This window comes from Gossypium arboreum, chromosome 9 (assembly GCF_025698485.1).
Source record: "Gossypium arboreum isolate Shixiya-1 chromosome 9, ASM2569848v2, whole genome shotgun sequence".
NCBI lineage: Eukaryota > Viridiplantae > Streptophyta > Magnoliopsida > Malvales > Malvaceae > Gossypium > Gossypium arboreum.
The window spans coordinates 73,584,661-73,602,564 of record NC_069078.1 but is presented as its reverse complement, the minus strand read 5'-3'; the positions used below and the strand labels follow the sequence as shown (position 1 = coordinate 73,602,564).

The following is a 17,904-nucleotide window of genomic DNA, read 5'->3' as shown; positions in this document are numbered from 1 at the left end:
AAATACCCAAAATAAGCTAGTGGATAGTATGACTATGCTCCAATGACCTCCAACCTTCACAAGCTTCCGAGCACTATAAAACAGGGGAAAATAAAATGGAGTAAGCATTACATGCTTAGTAAGTTCGTATAACGGAAACTAAACTTACCAATCCCTTTTATTAAATCTAAGCATACAAAGTCATGTTTTCCATCAACTTAGCAAAATTGCCTAAACACATGCATTCAATCAAACATGTTAGTCACAAAACTTTCATATACACCAAGTAATCATAGATGAGCTCATCATGCAATATTCTTTCAAGACATTATCATTTCATCTCATAATTCTCTTATCATGCCAAGAGTTTTGTCCGTTAAATCATTAAAATTCTGATGGATACTCAGGTAGTACACTCAATGTGTACTATTCAATAACTCGTCAATTCTTATTCAAGAGTATCCCTTTAGGGAATTTAATCAAAGAACACACTCTCGAGCCACATATCGTATTCCAGGATTACCAGTCTAAGCTAAATCCTTTATGTAACATATGCTCATAAGGGCTCAATTAGGATTACCAATTCAGGACAAACCCTAATTGTAACATATGCTCGAGAGGGATTATATCAGGATTACCCATTCGGGCTAAATCCTTTCTATAATGAGATCAATAAGATTACTCGTCCGAGCTAAATCTCATCAGCAACAAATGCAGGACCTCATTTTATAAGGAAATCACATTTATCCATCGGAATTCAATATTCAAATGAGACTTTACCCTATTTCCAACATTTCTGAACATGTAATCATTTCACACATTTATAATATTCACATAAATACAAATCATATTGCATACAATAATAAAATTCAAGTTAACATATTTACATACTTGATTAAGTTACACAAACTTACCTCGACACTGGTTCGCATATAAAATCTATTAATCCGAAACCTTTTCTTTTCCTCTATTTAACCTCGAATTTGTGTTGTCCGGGTCTATATAAATAACTTTAATCATCAATTTCACACATTTGATATTCATTTGGACTCAATTTATGTCCTAGGAAAAATTACTATTTTGCTCCTAACTTTTCCATAAATTCTAATTTTGTCCCTAGCTTGGAAAGTGAAATTTATGCAAATTTACTCCCTACTCCAAGCCTAAACGAAATTTCAACATAAAATTTACAGCACATATTTTCCATAAATTTCAAAAAATTTCATCAATTTTCACAACTTTACATTCTAGTTTTTCATAAAAAATCACTTTGTAAAAGTTGTTTATCTATCAAAAACATTTCATTTTTTGCCATAAATTTCTAATTTTCAGCATATACATCCATGACCTAATTTTCATACTTTGATAAATCTTCAAATTGATCCCCTAAATAGATAGATTAAGCTATCTTGGTTTCAAAAATATCAAAATTACTAAAAGTGGGACAATGAAACTTACCCAATTAAGCCATGAAAGTTTCTTCTCTCTCTCCTAAAGTCTCCATAGAATTTTTGGGATAGAATTTTTGGGAAGAAGATGAGAAAAATTAGATGATATCTTTTATCATTTTTTTAATTAATTAAATTATTTCAAATTCCAATTTAGTCCTTGCCCTTTTTCTAAATTTTCATGGATGAGTCACCAAAATATCTACATACTTTCTTTAATAGTCTAATTACTATATAAGGACCTCAAGTTTTGAATTCCATAGCTATTTAATCCTTCTAGCTACTAGAATTCAACTTTTGCATTTTATGCGATTTAGTCCATCACGTAATTAAGTACTATATTGATAAAATTTTATTATCAGAATTTTCACCTGACATTTCTAGCATATTATGGACCATGTAATAAAGAAAAATAAATTTTATTTTCGGATCGGATTTGTAGTCCCAAAACCACTGTTCCGATTTCAATGAAAAATGGGTTGTTACAGGACAAACTAACCAAGGTTATGCAGCTATTGTAGGAACCCAGGGCATACTAGGGCAACATATCCACAGTTGGGGGATACATTAGGACAACACCTCGTTAAAATATTTTATTCATTTTTTTCACAATTTTGTTGATTTTTATTATACACAAATTTATTATTCATCCTTTTTTGTACAAAATATATTCATTCTTTTGTATGCCTCACAAATTGTTTAGTCACATTAAATGTTTTACTTTTAATTTTTCATTGAAATTAAATGATAGATAATTTTTACCCCATTCACTATTTTGCTTGCTATGGTGAAATAACGAATAATGATAAACCGTGTAATGGGTAGGTTGATGCTCTCTCTCAAGGTATCGGATTTAATTTTTTAGTATATTTTATTTAATATTATTAAATTATGAGTTGATTTACATTGTAATAATTTACCTCTAAAATTTTATAAAATTATCATTGAATGTTTGATATCAAAATATTATGGATGAAAAATCTCTACACAATATATATTACAATTTAACAAAGTAAAATATGAGTTGCAACACAAATATAAAAAAAATTACCATATTTTATTGATACCACTTATATTTACATCACAAAAGTAAAGAAAAAAAATCATTGGCATTGTAGGACCGAATGTGTGCAACAGAACGATAGTTGACAGTTGCGGGTAGGATTTTTTCGTACAAGTTGAGGTGTCGGCTCCTCCTCTTCATCGTCCTCATTGTCTTCATCTTCACCTCGACCATTGTCTTCAACTACATCTCCTTCCTCTGTGGTTGAGTGTGGTGCCATCCTAGTCATCCATCGTATCTCCTCCATTCTACAATAAGGTAGTTGCGAAGATAAACCACCTTGATAAAACAATAACATAGGGGTGTTTGCGACACTATCGATGGATAAGTGTACGGTGTCGCATAAGCCAGTAACGCATAATATCCAAAAATCGTTGTTGTTGGTGGATACGTCGGCATTTGTGTCGGCATTGATATCGTCATCAGGGTGTAATATGCTAGGGACGAAGGTGTCGCCAAAAATACACCTAGAGGAGGTGTAGATACAAGGTGTTACGATGATGCATAATTTGGTGCTTGTGTAAAATAAATGGGGTTGGGAAAAGAACAGGAAAATATTGAGGGAACTGATCGGGATGTGGTGCAAACATCGGTACCCCTTGTTAGGTTGGAGTCGATGATGAACTCATCGTGCCATGTGCATCGGACCTACGATTCTGGGGCAGTTGTCATGGCCTCCTCGGACGAATTTGTCTACTCCTCGCCTCCATCAACAATAGGTATGACTTCTCGGTGTGTCGAAACCATGGCATGTATTCCGCAGAGATCGTCATCTTTGGTGCAAAAAAAGGTTCTCCCATGGGTATGAGATCATTCCTATGATCCCTAATGTCGATATATTCTTTGTGGAATTCCCACCAATTTTCGTTGATTTCCCCCCACAAATCAAGCTTTTGCAGTGTTTCAATGTCTTGCAATGGCGGCAAAATATTTTGTTTTCACCCAAACTGTCGCATCACTTGATCAGATTCATGCATCTCTACCGTCGTGTAAACTATCAATAGCACCTTCGCATCCCACATACTCCAATTGGCCAAATATTCGGGTGGGATGCATTGTGCGATTGTCGGATCAGCGTATGACATCCATTCAAACTATAGTACATAATTATAAATTTTTTTATTTACAAAATATTAAATTCCAAATCATTGCATAATTATTATATGCTTGAAAAATTCAATAACTAATCTCGGTTTTTAAGTGTTGATCTAACAAAAGCCAGATATTTTCCAGTTGTTCTGGTAGCCCCACAGAACTCGACCCAAAGTTCCACCTACACAAACAATATGTTAATTCAAACATATAATAAATAAACAGAATTTACTATGGTAAATATATGATAATCAAATGAATTTTACCTTATCACCAGTGGGAATGTATAAAGGGTGTCCACTCGGGGATGTAAAAATGGTAGTCACCACCATGCCTATGACTGCAGTAGGAGCAGACAATTACTGATTGACATCTTATCCGGTTCTGTCGTCCAACACAACTCCCGGTACAACGTAGACAACACGGTTAATCCCCAACTCAGTTGATTGCATTCTTTGAAGTAGACCAGATGTAGTAGCCACCTTATGTGTATTAAAGTTTGAGATTATCGAGCATTCGTATGCTCTGATTATCCATAGGATGAATACTCAGGCGTATTATTCTTTTTCGATGGCAGTCGCGTGCTTATCGAGTTTATTAAAATTATCTTTCAATCATTTATCTTTAGCCGGTCACCTTGAAACTTGTTCGGCACCTTCCCTAAAAATGTCTCGCATATCAAGAACAACCATTGCCCCCGTAGTGACTGGCCCATCCACCGGTAGACCGAGTTGTGATTGTACACTTACCACATGGAAGATGAAATGTATATGTCTCAGGTCTCCATCTTTCCACCAACACGTTGATAAGTGTGGGATCCAATTTACAGCCCTTGGGCATATGAAACGCATGTAAGAATCACGCATCTTACAAATGACAATGAATTTCATTGGGTGCGCTCTTTGATAGATTTTGTATGAACACCTCCAAAACTGATCATTCGCCTATTTATATCAATAAAATATTTTAAAATTAACCTAATTAAAATTAATAAAAAAATAAAAAAATTTCTTACCATTGTCAATTGCGCAGACGGAAATGTGTTTGTCATCGAAACGAATAAGAGAACTTGCTCATGAAAAATTAATCAAAATGAATAATTTATGAAATAATAAAGTAAAACTAGAATATTTTTATACAAATTTATTGTAAAATTTGGAACTAATTTTGAGAGAATAAAGAGAACGAAGAGAATTAGATTTGAGTGAAAAATGGTCTGGGTACATATAAGAAAAAAAAGTTACCATTGGGCCATTTATAATTTTACCATTAGTCGGATTTGAAATTTGACTGTTAGAGGAAAGCACATACAACTAAACGCGCTTTACTGCCAAGAGAAAAACACATCCAACTGAGCACGCTTACCCTCTCTAAAAAATCGACCTATTTTCCTAAATTTAAAAAATAAATAAATAAATAAAACCAGTCCTTTTGATCGTTAGCAATTAACAATATAAGCTTCTCTGTTCGATTACGATTAATTTGAATTTTTTTTAAAAAAAATAAGTGTTCATTTGCTTAAAAAATGAAAAAAACAGAAAAACAAGAAGTGACCGGCATTAAAAACTAAATTTATTTGTCACTATGCATGTCAAATATGCTTTATCATTTGTCATTATGTATGTCAACGTTCATATTCCGAATTTAATCCTCCCTTTCGCTACCTATTGATAAAAAAATTGTCAATGCTTAATACACATAACAGATTAAGATGTGTAATATTAATTAGCCCCAAAATCACACGTCCCAAAACACCTTTAAAATGAGGTGAATTTTATACATAAATGACACTCCATCCATCCATCCACTACAATTTGTTTCAGGTACAAAGCAAACCCAAGCCTAAACACAGAAAAAATAGTTAAACCAATGGAGTCTCCATCCATTTGAATTTGAGTCTCAAGCTTCAAGGAAATAAATTGAACTAAGGGATAGGATGAAACATCTAAGGGTTGGGAGAAAGACTAAACAACAATGATCAAATTTATTATATATAATAATTGTTTTACTATTTTGGCAACTGAAAGAAGATATGCAAGAGTGGGAAGAAAAACAATCCTAGACCTACACCCCCCCAAAAAGAGAGAGACGATGAGAAAAGATGGTGCAAACTGCTTGCTGCAGAAACATAAAGGGCATGTCAGATTGGCCTTTAAGCTCTATTTTCTTTTCTTCCGTGATTGAATTCAGATGTCGCATTAGCTTTGCTTCAGATTTGAGCACGCATTTGTTTTCTCAATAGTGAGGAGAAGAGATAAAACGTGGTGCAATTCAACATCAAGATTTCTGAAATGTGCGAGAAGATACTCCATGTAGAAGTCTAACAAATCCCAAGAAACTAAGCTTCCCATCTGAGTGTCTAATCCAGTCTTGAAGAACAACTTGAACCGGCACTGATGAGCTAAGTCCAAGTTCCTGGAACATACCCAAATAATATATACCCTTTAGCACTACAGGACATGAGATTCGGCAAGCCTTGGTTCTGTCCCTCAAAAATTTGAAAAATAAGACTCTTCAAATTTCTGGCATATTAACTAAGCTCAATAGCACTTATCAGCAAACTATGCTCTTGGTAATCAAAATATAGGACAAATGGAAGAATCTCAACTGAGTGCTCTATATGTCTCTCATCTTAATATTTTGCTGCAATAAAATTTTCTCAAATACTGAAATCCAGTTTAGGGTTCAACCATTTCTTTTTTATATCCTCCCCTAAATTATTGGGCATATAAATCCCTATGTTCCCCACATCCTAAGCCATGTTATAGGTAATTGCCTTCAATTTTACAACACCTAAGTCAGGAATACTATGACAAAGAAACAGAGAGAGACAAGCAGGGAAGACTTACCGAGGCAAGTTCCTCTATCATAATGGGCCTGTTTCCATCCTTATCAAACAAATCATATGCACGCCTTGCATGCTGTTCCCATGTTTCCATTCCTTCTAGCTGATGCACACTTATTGCAGAAGCACAAAATTCTTCAAAGTCCAATTTTCTATACTGAATAGAACTAATCTACAAAAATAGAGAGAGTAAAACAAGCTGTTAGTATTATCAGTTTGAACATGTTGGAAGCATATTTTATCAAAGGCTCTCCTCAGGGAAAAGGATGAAGTAGATGAACTTGGAAGCTTTACCATGTTGACATAATCAAGGACCCGCGAATCCTTCATAGCATCAGTAGAGTTCTTCAACATCACCTGCAAGTTCCAACCTATTTAGGATGACTTAAAATGGATAAACAATTAAAGGAAACGATTACAGAAAGAACCAGACCGTCTTAAAATTCTGCATCAGAATAAATCCACTTTTGTTAGGCCCTAACAATGAGAATTGTTCCCGGAGATAAGCAAGCTGTGGAATAGTCAACGTCTTTGCAAGAGCCTGCCATAATAGGGAAATTTCATCCAACATACCCATAGTCACCAAGGCTAGTCTTTAGATCTTTATATCAAGAAGAGAGACTAATCTTAAGAAATTTAATTAGTTAAACTGAAATATAATAGAATCATTTAGTGCACAAAATGTCAATAATTCAGCATCTCTCAACTAGTATGCCTTATATTATAAGCTCAGCCAGGTTCTATTTTATTTTACTTTGTCCTATAGCTGTGTTAGTGAGTGCCGAGTGTTTGGAAGGAGCACAACAGAAGCACTGAAGTGCTTCAAGTGGTTCCGTTGGATCTTAGGAAACCCAACAGCAAACCAGATGCATTTTTGGCCTCCAAAAAAATTATAATTTATTTATGACTCACAAGAAAATTTTCTGGCTTTGTCCCTAGCAAGAATGATGTACCGGAAGTATTGAAGAGCACAATAATATCTTTTTAATGAGTCAATTTTCAGGATAATTTCCTTACTCCCTAAATTGGTGCTAAAGTTCGCCCTTATAAGATATATATGCATATATATATATATATAGAGAGAGAGAGAGAGACAAACTATTAATATGGATATTGTCAGGTTCTTATAATTGAAGATACAACACCACAATATCTATTTAATTTTGATGAAGGGCATTTCTACAGTTCTTGCAGAGTTAGATGATCTAGAAAGTTTGTGTCAGCAAAAGATGAACCTTTTAGGGTATACTTACCCCCAGTGCTGCTCTTCGTAGTGTAGAGGAGCCTATATAAGCTTTAACGAGCCTGCATATTATCATATCTGATGGTATCTTTATGTCATGACAATTTGCCAACCATGGATGACCTAAGCATAAACATGAACAATGTTATATTTAAGATAAAAAATAAAATAAACCCCTCAAGTTGAACATCATTATAAATAATCATACTTTCAGGTGGGGTCTACTTATGGAAGAAAAATTGTAAGGGTACTTTCTATATTCATATCATTTCCTTGAAAGATGGGAAACTAGTAAAGCAACTGGAACTTCGAGTGCCCTCAGATAATTGTTGCTACTCTATACAAGGTGAACAAATTGGGATTAGCGATATAAATAGTTTGAGCAACTTACTCAGAGCCTGAGCAGCAGTTAGTCTCTTACGGTAGTCCTTGTTCAACAATCTCTTTACAAAATCTATCGCGTCAGGGGATAAAGAAGGCCAAGGGGCTTCATCAAAGCTTGGATCAGCTTTAAGGACAGCTCGAAAGATGCCAGATTCTGTTCGTGCCCAAAATGGTCGACTTCCACAAAGAAGTATATAAGCAATTACTCCGATACTCCACATGTCAGCCTCAGTCCCATATGATCTATGTAGTACTTCAGGAGCAACATAATATGCACTTCCTACGATATCATTCAGTCTTTCATCTGGAAAATCCTACAATAGGTCAAAACCCACCCTTTGAACAGAAACAGAGAAACATCAACAAGTAGTTCTAACCTGGCTTCACATAGTCTGAAAGTCCAAAATCAATTGCCTTTAGAGGAGAACCCTCATCTTTAGTAGTGAAAAGAAAATTCTGAAACCAAAAAATAGCACATTAGTTTCACCATCATATATGGCAACCATAATTTGAGAATTATCACGCCAAAATGAACATTTTATCATTACACATCTAATTAAATAACTTCACAATCCAGTTCTGAAACTCCATGCACTCATTGTATTCTAGATGGGAATTTTCAAATCAAACAATATACTGTAAAAATTTATGTCCCTTTAAATGAGAGATTTGGTTGATGATAATTGAACACTAATAGTGATGATGAAAAAGTAAACATGTGGTTTCTAATTTGGTGACTAATAAGCATCTGACAAAGAAAAGGTTGAGATCCTGTCCCTTATTTTTTGTCCATCACATTCAAATTCACTAGCCATCGTCATTCATGTGTAGGAGTTCAAAGGCTGCAGAAGTTCAAAACATAATATAGCCAAATGAATAAAGAGATGCTTTATGAGAACTTCAGGCAGGATTTTAAAGCAAGTGCACTTAAAACCCAAGAATGACACGGTGGGAAGAGATTAAAATGAAAGTCAACCAAGAAAAATATATCTGTAGCAGTTCGCTAGAGTAATTCTTCAGAAAATCGAAGTAGCAACTCATCCTGAAAAGGATTAAAGCATTCAAATATTAAACTCCATTATTATTAAATTGAGGGTGTAGAAGAGAATAGCAGTTAAGCATATTATAACCACTCTCACAAAGGCCAACCATATTGTTCCAATGCAAATTTAGAGATATAAATAAGGTGAATCAGGCTTCCACACTATTTACTTTTCTTTAATAGTTCAATTAGTTCTAGGATGGAGATCATGAAACTTGATGTTCAGGGTGACAAAGAGCGGGGTCATAATGCCTGACACGAATGAGTCAATTACCTCAGGCTTAAGGTCACGGTGAACTACACCTTGGAGATGACAAAAGGCCACAACACTTAAAATCTGAACCATGACAGCCTTAGCATCTTCTTCAGGGTATTTTCCACCCCTAGAGAGCACAAGCAAAATCCACACTCTCAGAAAGTTGTAAAACAGGTCAAACATTTTACAATAAAAGGAAAAACTAAGAGGAGCACATGTACCTTGAAAGTATTCTATCTAGAAGTTCGCCACCCTTGCACAATCTGAAAACCATTAAAAGTAATAGGGAATAAGCTCCAGAAGTGTAATGAGTAGATTTTTTCAGCCCAAAGAAGAAGAAAGTGAAACAGGAGAAAAGAAGACATTAAGAACAACAAGACATCATGTAAAGGAAACAAAACAACCTTCTTTCATAATTTGAGATTTGCTATAATGAATGTTTCCAGGTAGAAGGATATGCTTTGACCAGATGTGAACTATTTGGTTAACTAATTTCATGAATAATATCTAAAGCAGTTACTTAAAAGCTTTAATATCGTTTAAGGTTTACAGTCTCATACAAATTGACTGTATAGCTGTTAAACTCCAAAGCTATTGCTGATCACTGAAGTGCACAGTGAAAATCAGTTTGGAGAAAATTGGTTGCATCCATCAATATGAATTGCAGGCCTTACTTCCCATGTAGTCTAAAATAGAACAGTCCATCACACGATTACAAAATTATAAGAAAAAAGCACAAATGTAAGACAATGAGAGCTACATTAAGGAAATCCTATCTGGTCAAACTTACTCCATTACTATGTAAACATTTTCATCATCTTCATAGGCATCGTAGAACTGAACCAAGTTCTTATGACCAGTTAAAGCTCGTAGTATCTTCACCTCTCGTCTTACATCCTCTATGGCAATTGCAGTGGTCATCTGCATTGTGTCAGAATAGAGCTCGTTAATTTTTAGAATAAATAGCCAAGACAACTGTCTCTATTACAAACTGTCATCCCTCAAGCCATCCTAAATTATCTGGAGGGCATATATAGGTCCTGCGAAGTCCTAAGACTGCAGGAGGAAATAAAAAACATAACAAGTCTAAGACCATAGTTCACTATAAACTAATTTGAAATGTAATAATAACTATACAAAAAGAATGCTGCGAACCCCTTGATTTAACAGACAAATACAATATTAGCAAACAAGAACTGCTTTAGCATGAATTGGATATAATTACCAATATCAGGAACCGAGCTGAATATAACTGATTGAAGATAATAGGATCATATGATAAATGGAACTATAAACAAAATCCATCAAATGCAAATACGTGCCAACAGTCAATAGCTAAACGGGTGATATCAAAGCAAAAAAATGGATATCTGAGATACAGCTGAAGAATTAATAGAGTGGTAAGATTATATTTAGATCAAAAGATCCTTAATCCCTGAAAATTACTTATCAATGCAAATGGAAAATTGACCAAAAAAAAGAGAGAGTAAAGTTAAGATGAAAATTAGACCTTGGACTTAGGAATAACTTTGACAGCAGCGTCATTGCCTTTGAGGCTTCCTTTCTTGGCCTTAGCGGAGCAAGTATATCCAAAATGTCCACGCCCCACTTCCTCACCAAGCTCATAATGAGACGTAAAATGCTTCGAAAACCCAAAACTCTTATTCAAACCAACCTCACACTCATTTCCTTCAGGGATTGAGGCCTCGTTAGGCTTAATTGAGCCATGCCTTCTTGCCAGCAATGACTTGATATGCTTTGCAGGAGAGGGGGGAGGGAATGGCCGTTTGAAGAAGCGAAGAGGAGTAGAATTCACACTGGGTACAGCTGGGGATGTCTTGAAGAGGCTGGGCAATGGACTTGGACTGTAAAATGGGAAATTTGATGACTTTGATGAGTTGGAATTTGGTGCTGCATCCTTTTCAGCTGGGATTGAGATGTCCCTTGATTGCTTTTGTTGGTTTTCAATGGGTTTTCCATGGCAGAGTCCCATTATAGGAATTAGTCCCCCAGAACCAAATAATAATAATAATAATAATAATAAGTTCAACTCTTTGATCAAGAAAAAAAAAACTAGGAAAAGGGCAAGAAATCAAACGGAAAGTGAAAAAACTGAAGACAGAAAAAGGGATTTAATCCGGTGTGTTCTTGAGGTGAAAACACACTTCAGCTTCACAGTTCGATCCAAGGAAAGGAAAAAAAATATGTATAAGTGGGAAAGATCGAGCACACTAAAAAAATGTTTCAGAAAAAAAAACCCAAGAAAATTCCAAAGCAAAAAAAAAAAAAAACAGAAAAGAGTACCCAAGAAGGAGAATTTACTTTAGGGAAAAAAACTAGTAAGTAAAAAAAAGCAATTCAACTTTACTGATCATACAAAAACAATGCCGGAAGCTAGTGAAGGAGGAGCAGAATTTTTGTTTGATGGAAGAAGAAGAAGAAGAAGAGAATGAAAGAGTAAAAAAGAGAGAGAGAGAGAGAGAGAATATTACTCCACGAACAAGGAAAGAATAAGGAAGAGGGAGGGAAAAGATGAGAGAAAGAAATAAAAAAGGAAAAGGGAAAGTAAGGTAAAGATGCTTAGCAGAGGCAGCAAGAAAAGCAGAGGAAAAAAAAAAAAAAAAGGGAAGAAAACGGAGGGTTGTTTGTAGTGCTTTTTGTAAGCTTTATTTTTTGTTAATGGGGGATGTTTTTCTTTTTCATTGGGTGTGGAATAATACGCTTTCTTTCCCTCAATTAATTGAATGGTAGGGTTGGGGTAATTGGATATATCCAGCCTGTCCTTTTTGCTTCCCATTTACATTTCATAAGTAACTCCTATCGATGATTTAGGTATGTATTTGCATACCATCCTCGAGCCAGCATATTGAAATACATTTATTTTTTTTTAGTTATGATATTCGATAAATTATAGTTTAAAATTGTTTAAAAATATTAAATCCATAAAACACAGATTGGAAGTATTGTATGTGAAAAGTGCAGGGAGTTTTGATCTGAAGGAATGCGACACCCCTTTTTTATTCATCTCAGCTTTGACCTACTTTTTTTGTTCATTTGCTATTTTTCACCCTTTTGTCTCTCTTTCTTATAATTAATTGTAATACATGAAAATTTTATGAAGAAATCAAAATGTTGAGAGCATGTGTGATAATAATTAGGACGCAATTAAATAATGAGTATTGTTGCATGAAACAGTTTGTCAAACTCCCAATATGGTTGAATTTGCAGATAGACTTTTTGCCAACCTAATAATGTTGAAAAAACCATTCACATATAATATTGGTGTTGATTTGAATGAAAATGTATTACCAGCTTCACAAGCAATGTCAAAGCAGATTAATCCTCAGCAGAATTTGTCAAATTTTTGCTCTTTTTTTTTTTTCATTGTGTTTGGTGTGGTAATAGTTTGAAAAGAATGCTTAGCTCCAATTTGTTGAATAATAATGGCGGTGTTGAGTTAGAGTCGGCCATAGTGACATTGAAATTCCAAGATAAATGCCACTTTTTTATGAGTTGTACATCAATTATCATCATCTTTATTTAAGTTCTGATTATGGAAGGTGGCATTTGCCAAAACAAAACTCCTTTCACTTTCACCCTTTTAACATATCATTCCAACTTTTAACTTGCAAATTTTGTACCATACAAATTTAACATTATAAATATAATTTTACTCCATTTAGCTTTAGTTTCATAGTTTGGCTGTCGTTATATTTTATTATTATTCCCTGTATTATACATAAATTATTACTTTTTAAAATTGTTTTTAACTCAAAATAAAAATAATATAAAATTATATATTTAAATTTATAAGCATTATATTTTAATAATAATTAAAATATAGATTATAAATTCAAATTAAATTTTATAAATAATTAATATTAATTACTTGTAAATATTTAAAATTATATTTTATATATTAAAAATTATTAATCAGTTACAATATTTTTTTATTTTTATTCAAATATCAATGAATTTGAACTTTATTTAAATGCATGTCTTTTACTTTACAACATCATGTATAAAATGAACATTTTATTTTTCAAAAGCACTTTTTGACTATAATATTAAACACTAAGCATTTTTTCACTCTGCTTTCCAAAAGCAATGAGAAACTAGTCGTTACTTCATATACTTTAATTTAGTAATTTTCAATCCTTAATACTTTTTGAACTTTGAGACTTCAGTTCTTGCCAAATAATTCATTAAGTTAAGTTATGTTATTTTTAAAATATAATGCTAAAAATATATTATCATATGTGTAACATCATGTCAATATGCTATTTTCACATATGGATTTAATGACTTTCGTTTGCGTCGAGACTAAAATCTTAAATATCGAGAAATATAGAGACTAAGAATGATCCAATTAAAAAACATGGATAAATTTTACAACTTTTTCTAATAGCACCAGACTAAAGTAGAATTTAACCACATAGATTTAACTACAATTATTTGGTTAAGATTAAAATTTTAGAATTTAGAAAAATATAGACACGAAAGTTGACCAAATGCGAAATGTATATGAATTAAAATTGACCAAAAATAAAATACATGGACTAAAATTCACAACTTATGTAAAGCACAAAGCTGATAGTAAAATTTAACAAAGAATATTTCTCATTTCTAATATAATTTAATATTAAAATTATCGAGTACAATTATAAGACATATGAAAATTTGAATTCAAGAAACTCTCTTTAAAACCACCTCATAATTCTCAAATTCACCTAAATTTTCTTTCTTCTTCTTTTGTTACTAGAATTAGATAATGTTAGTAAAATTATTATAGATATGTTCATTTTGTCCCATTGAATAGGTTTTGGTTAATTATATTGGACTTAAGAGAGTTTTTTTTCAAGCAATTCTAATCTAAGAAAAATTATTATTAATTAAAAATAGTTTATTTAAACTTAATTTTAAAATATATTACTACTAATATAAATTAACTTTTAATGTTTTCAGATATTGTACCTTTGGCACACAAGCCCTTGTTAAAATTTTGAATTTTTATTAGTATTATTATCTAAATTATATTTGAATTCATATTTACTATAAATAAATTTGAATATCATATAAAGTAATTAATTTGGTTATTTCAAATATCTATTTACTCCCATTCTTATTTCTATTTGATCCAAGTAAGCAACCTATTACTTTTGTTATAATTTTTACATACATCACATTTTCAGTATCTCTTTATACAATTAATATTTTAATGATCTAATTGTTGAATTTATTATTCCGTTCATATAGATTATGCATGTCAAATTTGATGTAAATTAAAATTTTATAATTATTTGTTTTAGATAAAAAATTAATTGTTCAATAAATATTAATATATATATATATATATATATAGTATTTTAGCTCAATATGATAGATTGGTTTAAAATCTACATGCATGACAGGTATAAGTACATCAATAAATTCAACGGTTGGAGCCTTAAAATACTAATTATACAAAGAAATATAATTAGTTTTACATCAGTGTAATTGGATCCCTCCCCTATACAAGGGTGAATCCAAAAATATTTTAGCAGGGTCGAATTTAATTATAAACTTTTATAGATCAAAATATAAGTTTATTATTTATTAATTTATAATTTAATCATTTTTAAGATTTTTTTTATTTTAAGGGCTAAAGTGTAATTTTGTCATATTAGTTTATAATTTCTGGATTTATAAGAGGATTGAATTGAAAACTTTTTATTTTAGGGAAGGTCAAAATGTAATTTGACTATATATGAACTTATAGGTTCAAAGACCTGCTTCCCCCTTAAATTCACCTCTATCTTTATATATAGAGAAAGATTTTATCTTGTAAATTGGTAGTTTAGTTCGGATATTGAGATCATTCAATCAATAATAATCCTTATTTACCTCCTAATGATCAACCTCCAACTAACCCCATCCTTGAGCTTCGGTCAAGACACTCCTCAATATCAATAGAAAGATGTCATTAGCTAAAATGGTGATATTATGCTTTTTGTGAGTGAAACACCGCTATTACTATAAATTTAGTGGAATTTCTTTTTTGAATTTAGTAGCAGTTTTTCAATAAATTTGAACTAGTGATAGAATTGAAGCTATTATGCAACTCAATCCTGGCCACCTTCGGTATCAACCCCAAATAACCCTTGAAGAATGTGTTCTCACACATTCCCTGAAGGCTCGCTGGAATCCTAAGCGTACTATCACCAGGGGCATTGCAATCATCCGAAACAATAATGACAATCAACTCAGCTTGTCTACCACCTCCAAACTCCACGCAAGCTATGCTCAACCCATTTCTAGGTTCATGTCAAAAGATCTGGAAGGATGGCAATGTATAATGTACAAGAGCTTTTCAGATCAGTCAATCTCATCAAAGACAGGAACGATAACCCTCACCTAAGAAGGAACGCCACTAGTTGGGCATAATGCGCGTCAAATACTTTTTTATGACCTTAATTTTCATCTCTTTGCCATGTAAAAAAGAAGAAGAAGAAGATAGACCAAAAATATTCAACTCCCTCCGCTTGTTGCTTTCTGAAAAATGATAAACTAGATTAGGACCACAAGAGAAATTCCATTAGTAAATTAGATACATGTTAGTGAAAAATATATAAATTAAAGACAGGTTGATACTTCACACCAGTAGCGGAACACAAAGTATAAAACCAAACTAGAAACACCACTTCTCATTCAACATTAAAACTACAGCATAATTGCTGAATTTATTCAGAACTGCGTCTCCAATACAGAAAAGAAAACACTTATCAAATTTTGGAATTTACCATGGTAAAACTCAAATTCAAATTTAAGGCATAATGACAAAATTAATCCTTAATATTTATCTCTTTTGTCAATTTAACCCTATTTTCTTTTCCCTTTTTCTTGGATCGCTTTGGCATTCAACTTTTAAATTGTAGTCTATTTGTTTTATGTTGGAAAAAGCTTACCCAACTATTAAATTTTAATCACATTGATATGGTAATATATGTGTGACAATTTAAGTGTACTTCATTGTTGACATAGATAATTTAAAAAAATTTAATGATTTTTAAAATATTTTTATTATTCTTTAAATTTCTTATTAAATACATATGAATTGATACACGGTCAAAATTTTAATAGTTAAACAAACTTTAAATTAACTAAAATTTGAGGGATACATTGTTAAAAAGCCACCATTAAATAATGACCAAGAAATTGTTTTGATATGGTTTTAATCATTTTATTGTCCGAGAATAATTGTATTCAAATTAAATGCGATATTTAGATAATTATCTCTAAAATTTTGAATTTTATCCGTAACACCTCTCAATACATAGATAAGAAGATAATATGCTTCATCACATTCGAGTCTATATTCTTTTGTATTAGCAACAAATCTCATGCCAATTGAGCTAAAATGAATTGACATTTATTTTATTTGTTATTTTATCTCTTATAAATAAAAAATATATATATATATGTATATATATATATATTCTTTTATCTCTAGTGATAAGTGGGTTCAATTGATTATTCATTTATATGACTTTTTCTTACTATTTAAACCTTAGTTAAAAGATTAAAAAAAATGCGTATTCATGTAGATGGTATCTTTTCAGGCCGTATAAATTTGTATGCATCAGCAATCTATTTTGAGTATTCTTTAATATGTTTTGTATATTTATGTTATTTTTTAGATTATGTTTCTGTCATATGTTAATTTATTCTGTATTTGCATATCTTGTCATTATGATTCAACTTAAAAGAAATTTTGCGTCTTAATTCATTACAAATTTTACACATCAATAATTTGTTTTATGTAAATACCAACACATTTGTGTATTTATAATGCATTTTCATTGTTTTTATGTTACGTATAAATTATTTTGTCATGTTATATTTGTGACGTGCTGCAATCAATCCTATATTTTGTATAATTTATTTTAGTGATTTACTTTTAAATTTCAATTTTTAAGAATTAAATTAGTACATGGAAAATATATTATGAAGTTATATTCTATTATACCATAAATAAAATGTAATGTTAAAGATTTTATCCTGAAAAAAATCAAATCCAAATTAAAATCTTGAAATTCAGGATAAGAATACTGATGTAGCATAAAACTATTGGAAAGGGATACAAATGGCATGGCGTCACTGTTTCATATAATCATTTCTCCTCGGGCAATAGGTAGTTTTGACTTATGGGTGTTTGAAATTTTTTGTTTGTCTATTAAGGAGACATGTTCGACAAAACAATAATTGGTTTCCAGTTAGGACTCTTTAGCTCTTTAATTGATCATATTGAAAGGTTTAAAGTGAAAACAATATTTATTTTTATTTTTATCTAGTTTTTGAGCAGCTAGAAAACCGGTTTATGAATACTCTTCTTTCTTCTTTTTTTTTTTTTGTAAATACTTGGGATAATTTTAACTTTTAAATTGAAGTTTAAAGCTTATCAAAATTCTATTGGATGGACTCTAGTTTTTGCTATTTTATGTGACACTCTTTTAGGTATTATTTGAAGAGGTTTACTATTATATTGCGATGTATTTGAGTGAGTGATTTGTGAT

General features: G+C 31.9%; 1 protein-coding gene across 1 annotated transcript; it reads right to left on the bottom strand.

Moving 5' to 3' along the window:
- Positions 1-5,326: 5,326 nt before the first annotated feature.
- On the bottom strand, positions 5,327-12,088 carry LOC108457146 (CDPK-related kinase 7-like). The gene is made up of 11 exons (XM_017756019.2): positions 10,863-12,088; positions 10,143-10,273; positions 9,574-9,615; positions 9,371-9,479; positions 8,432-8,510; positions 8,062-8,358; positions 7,681-7,793; positions 6,861-6,968; positions 6,722-6,784; positions 6,432-6,599; positions 5,327-5,997 (listed from the first exon to the last, which is right to left on the bottom strand). The coding sequence occupies exons 1-11, from the start codon at positions 11,343-11,345 to the stop codon at positions 5,860-5,862; spliced, it is 1,731 nt and encodes a 576-aa protein (XP_017611508.1). The 5' UTR covers positions 11,346-12,088; the 3' UTR covers positions 5,327-5,859.
- Between the last annotated feature and the right edge of the window lie 5,816 nt (positions 12,089-17,904).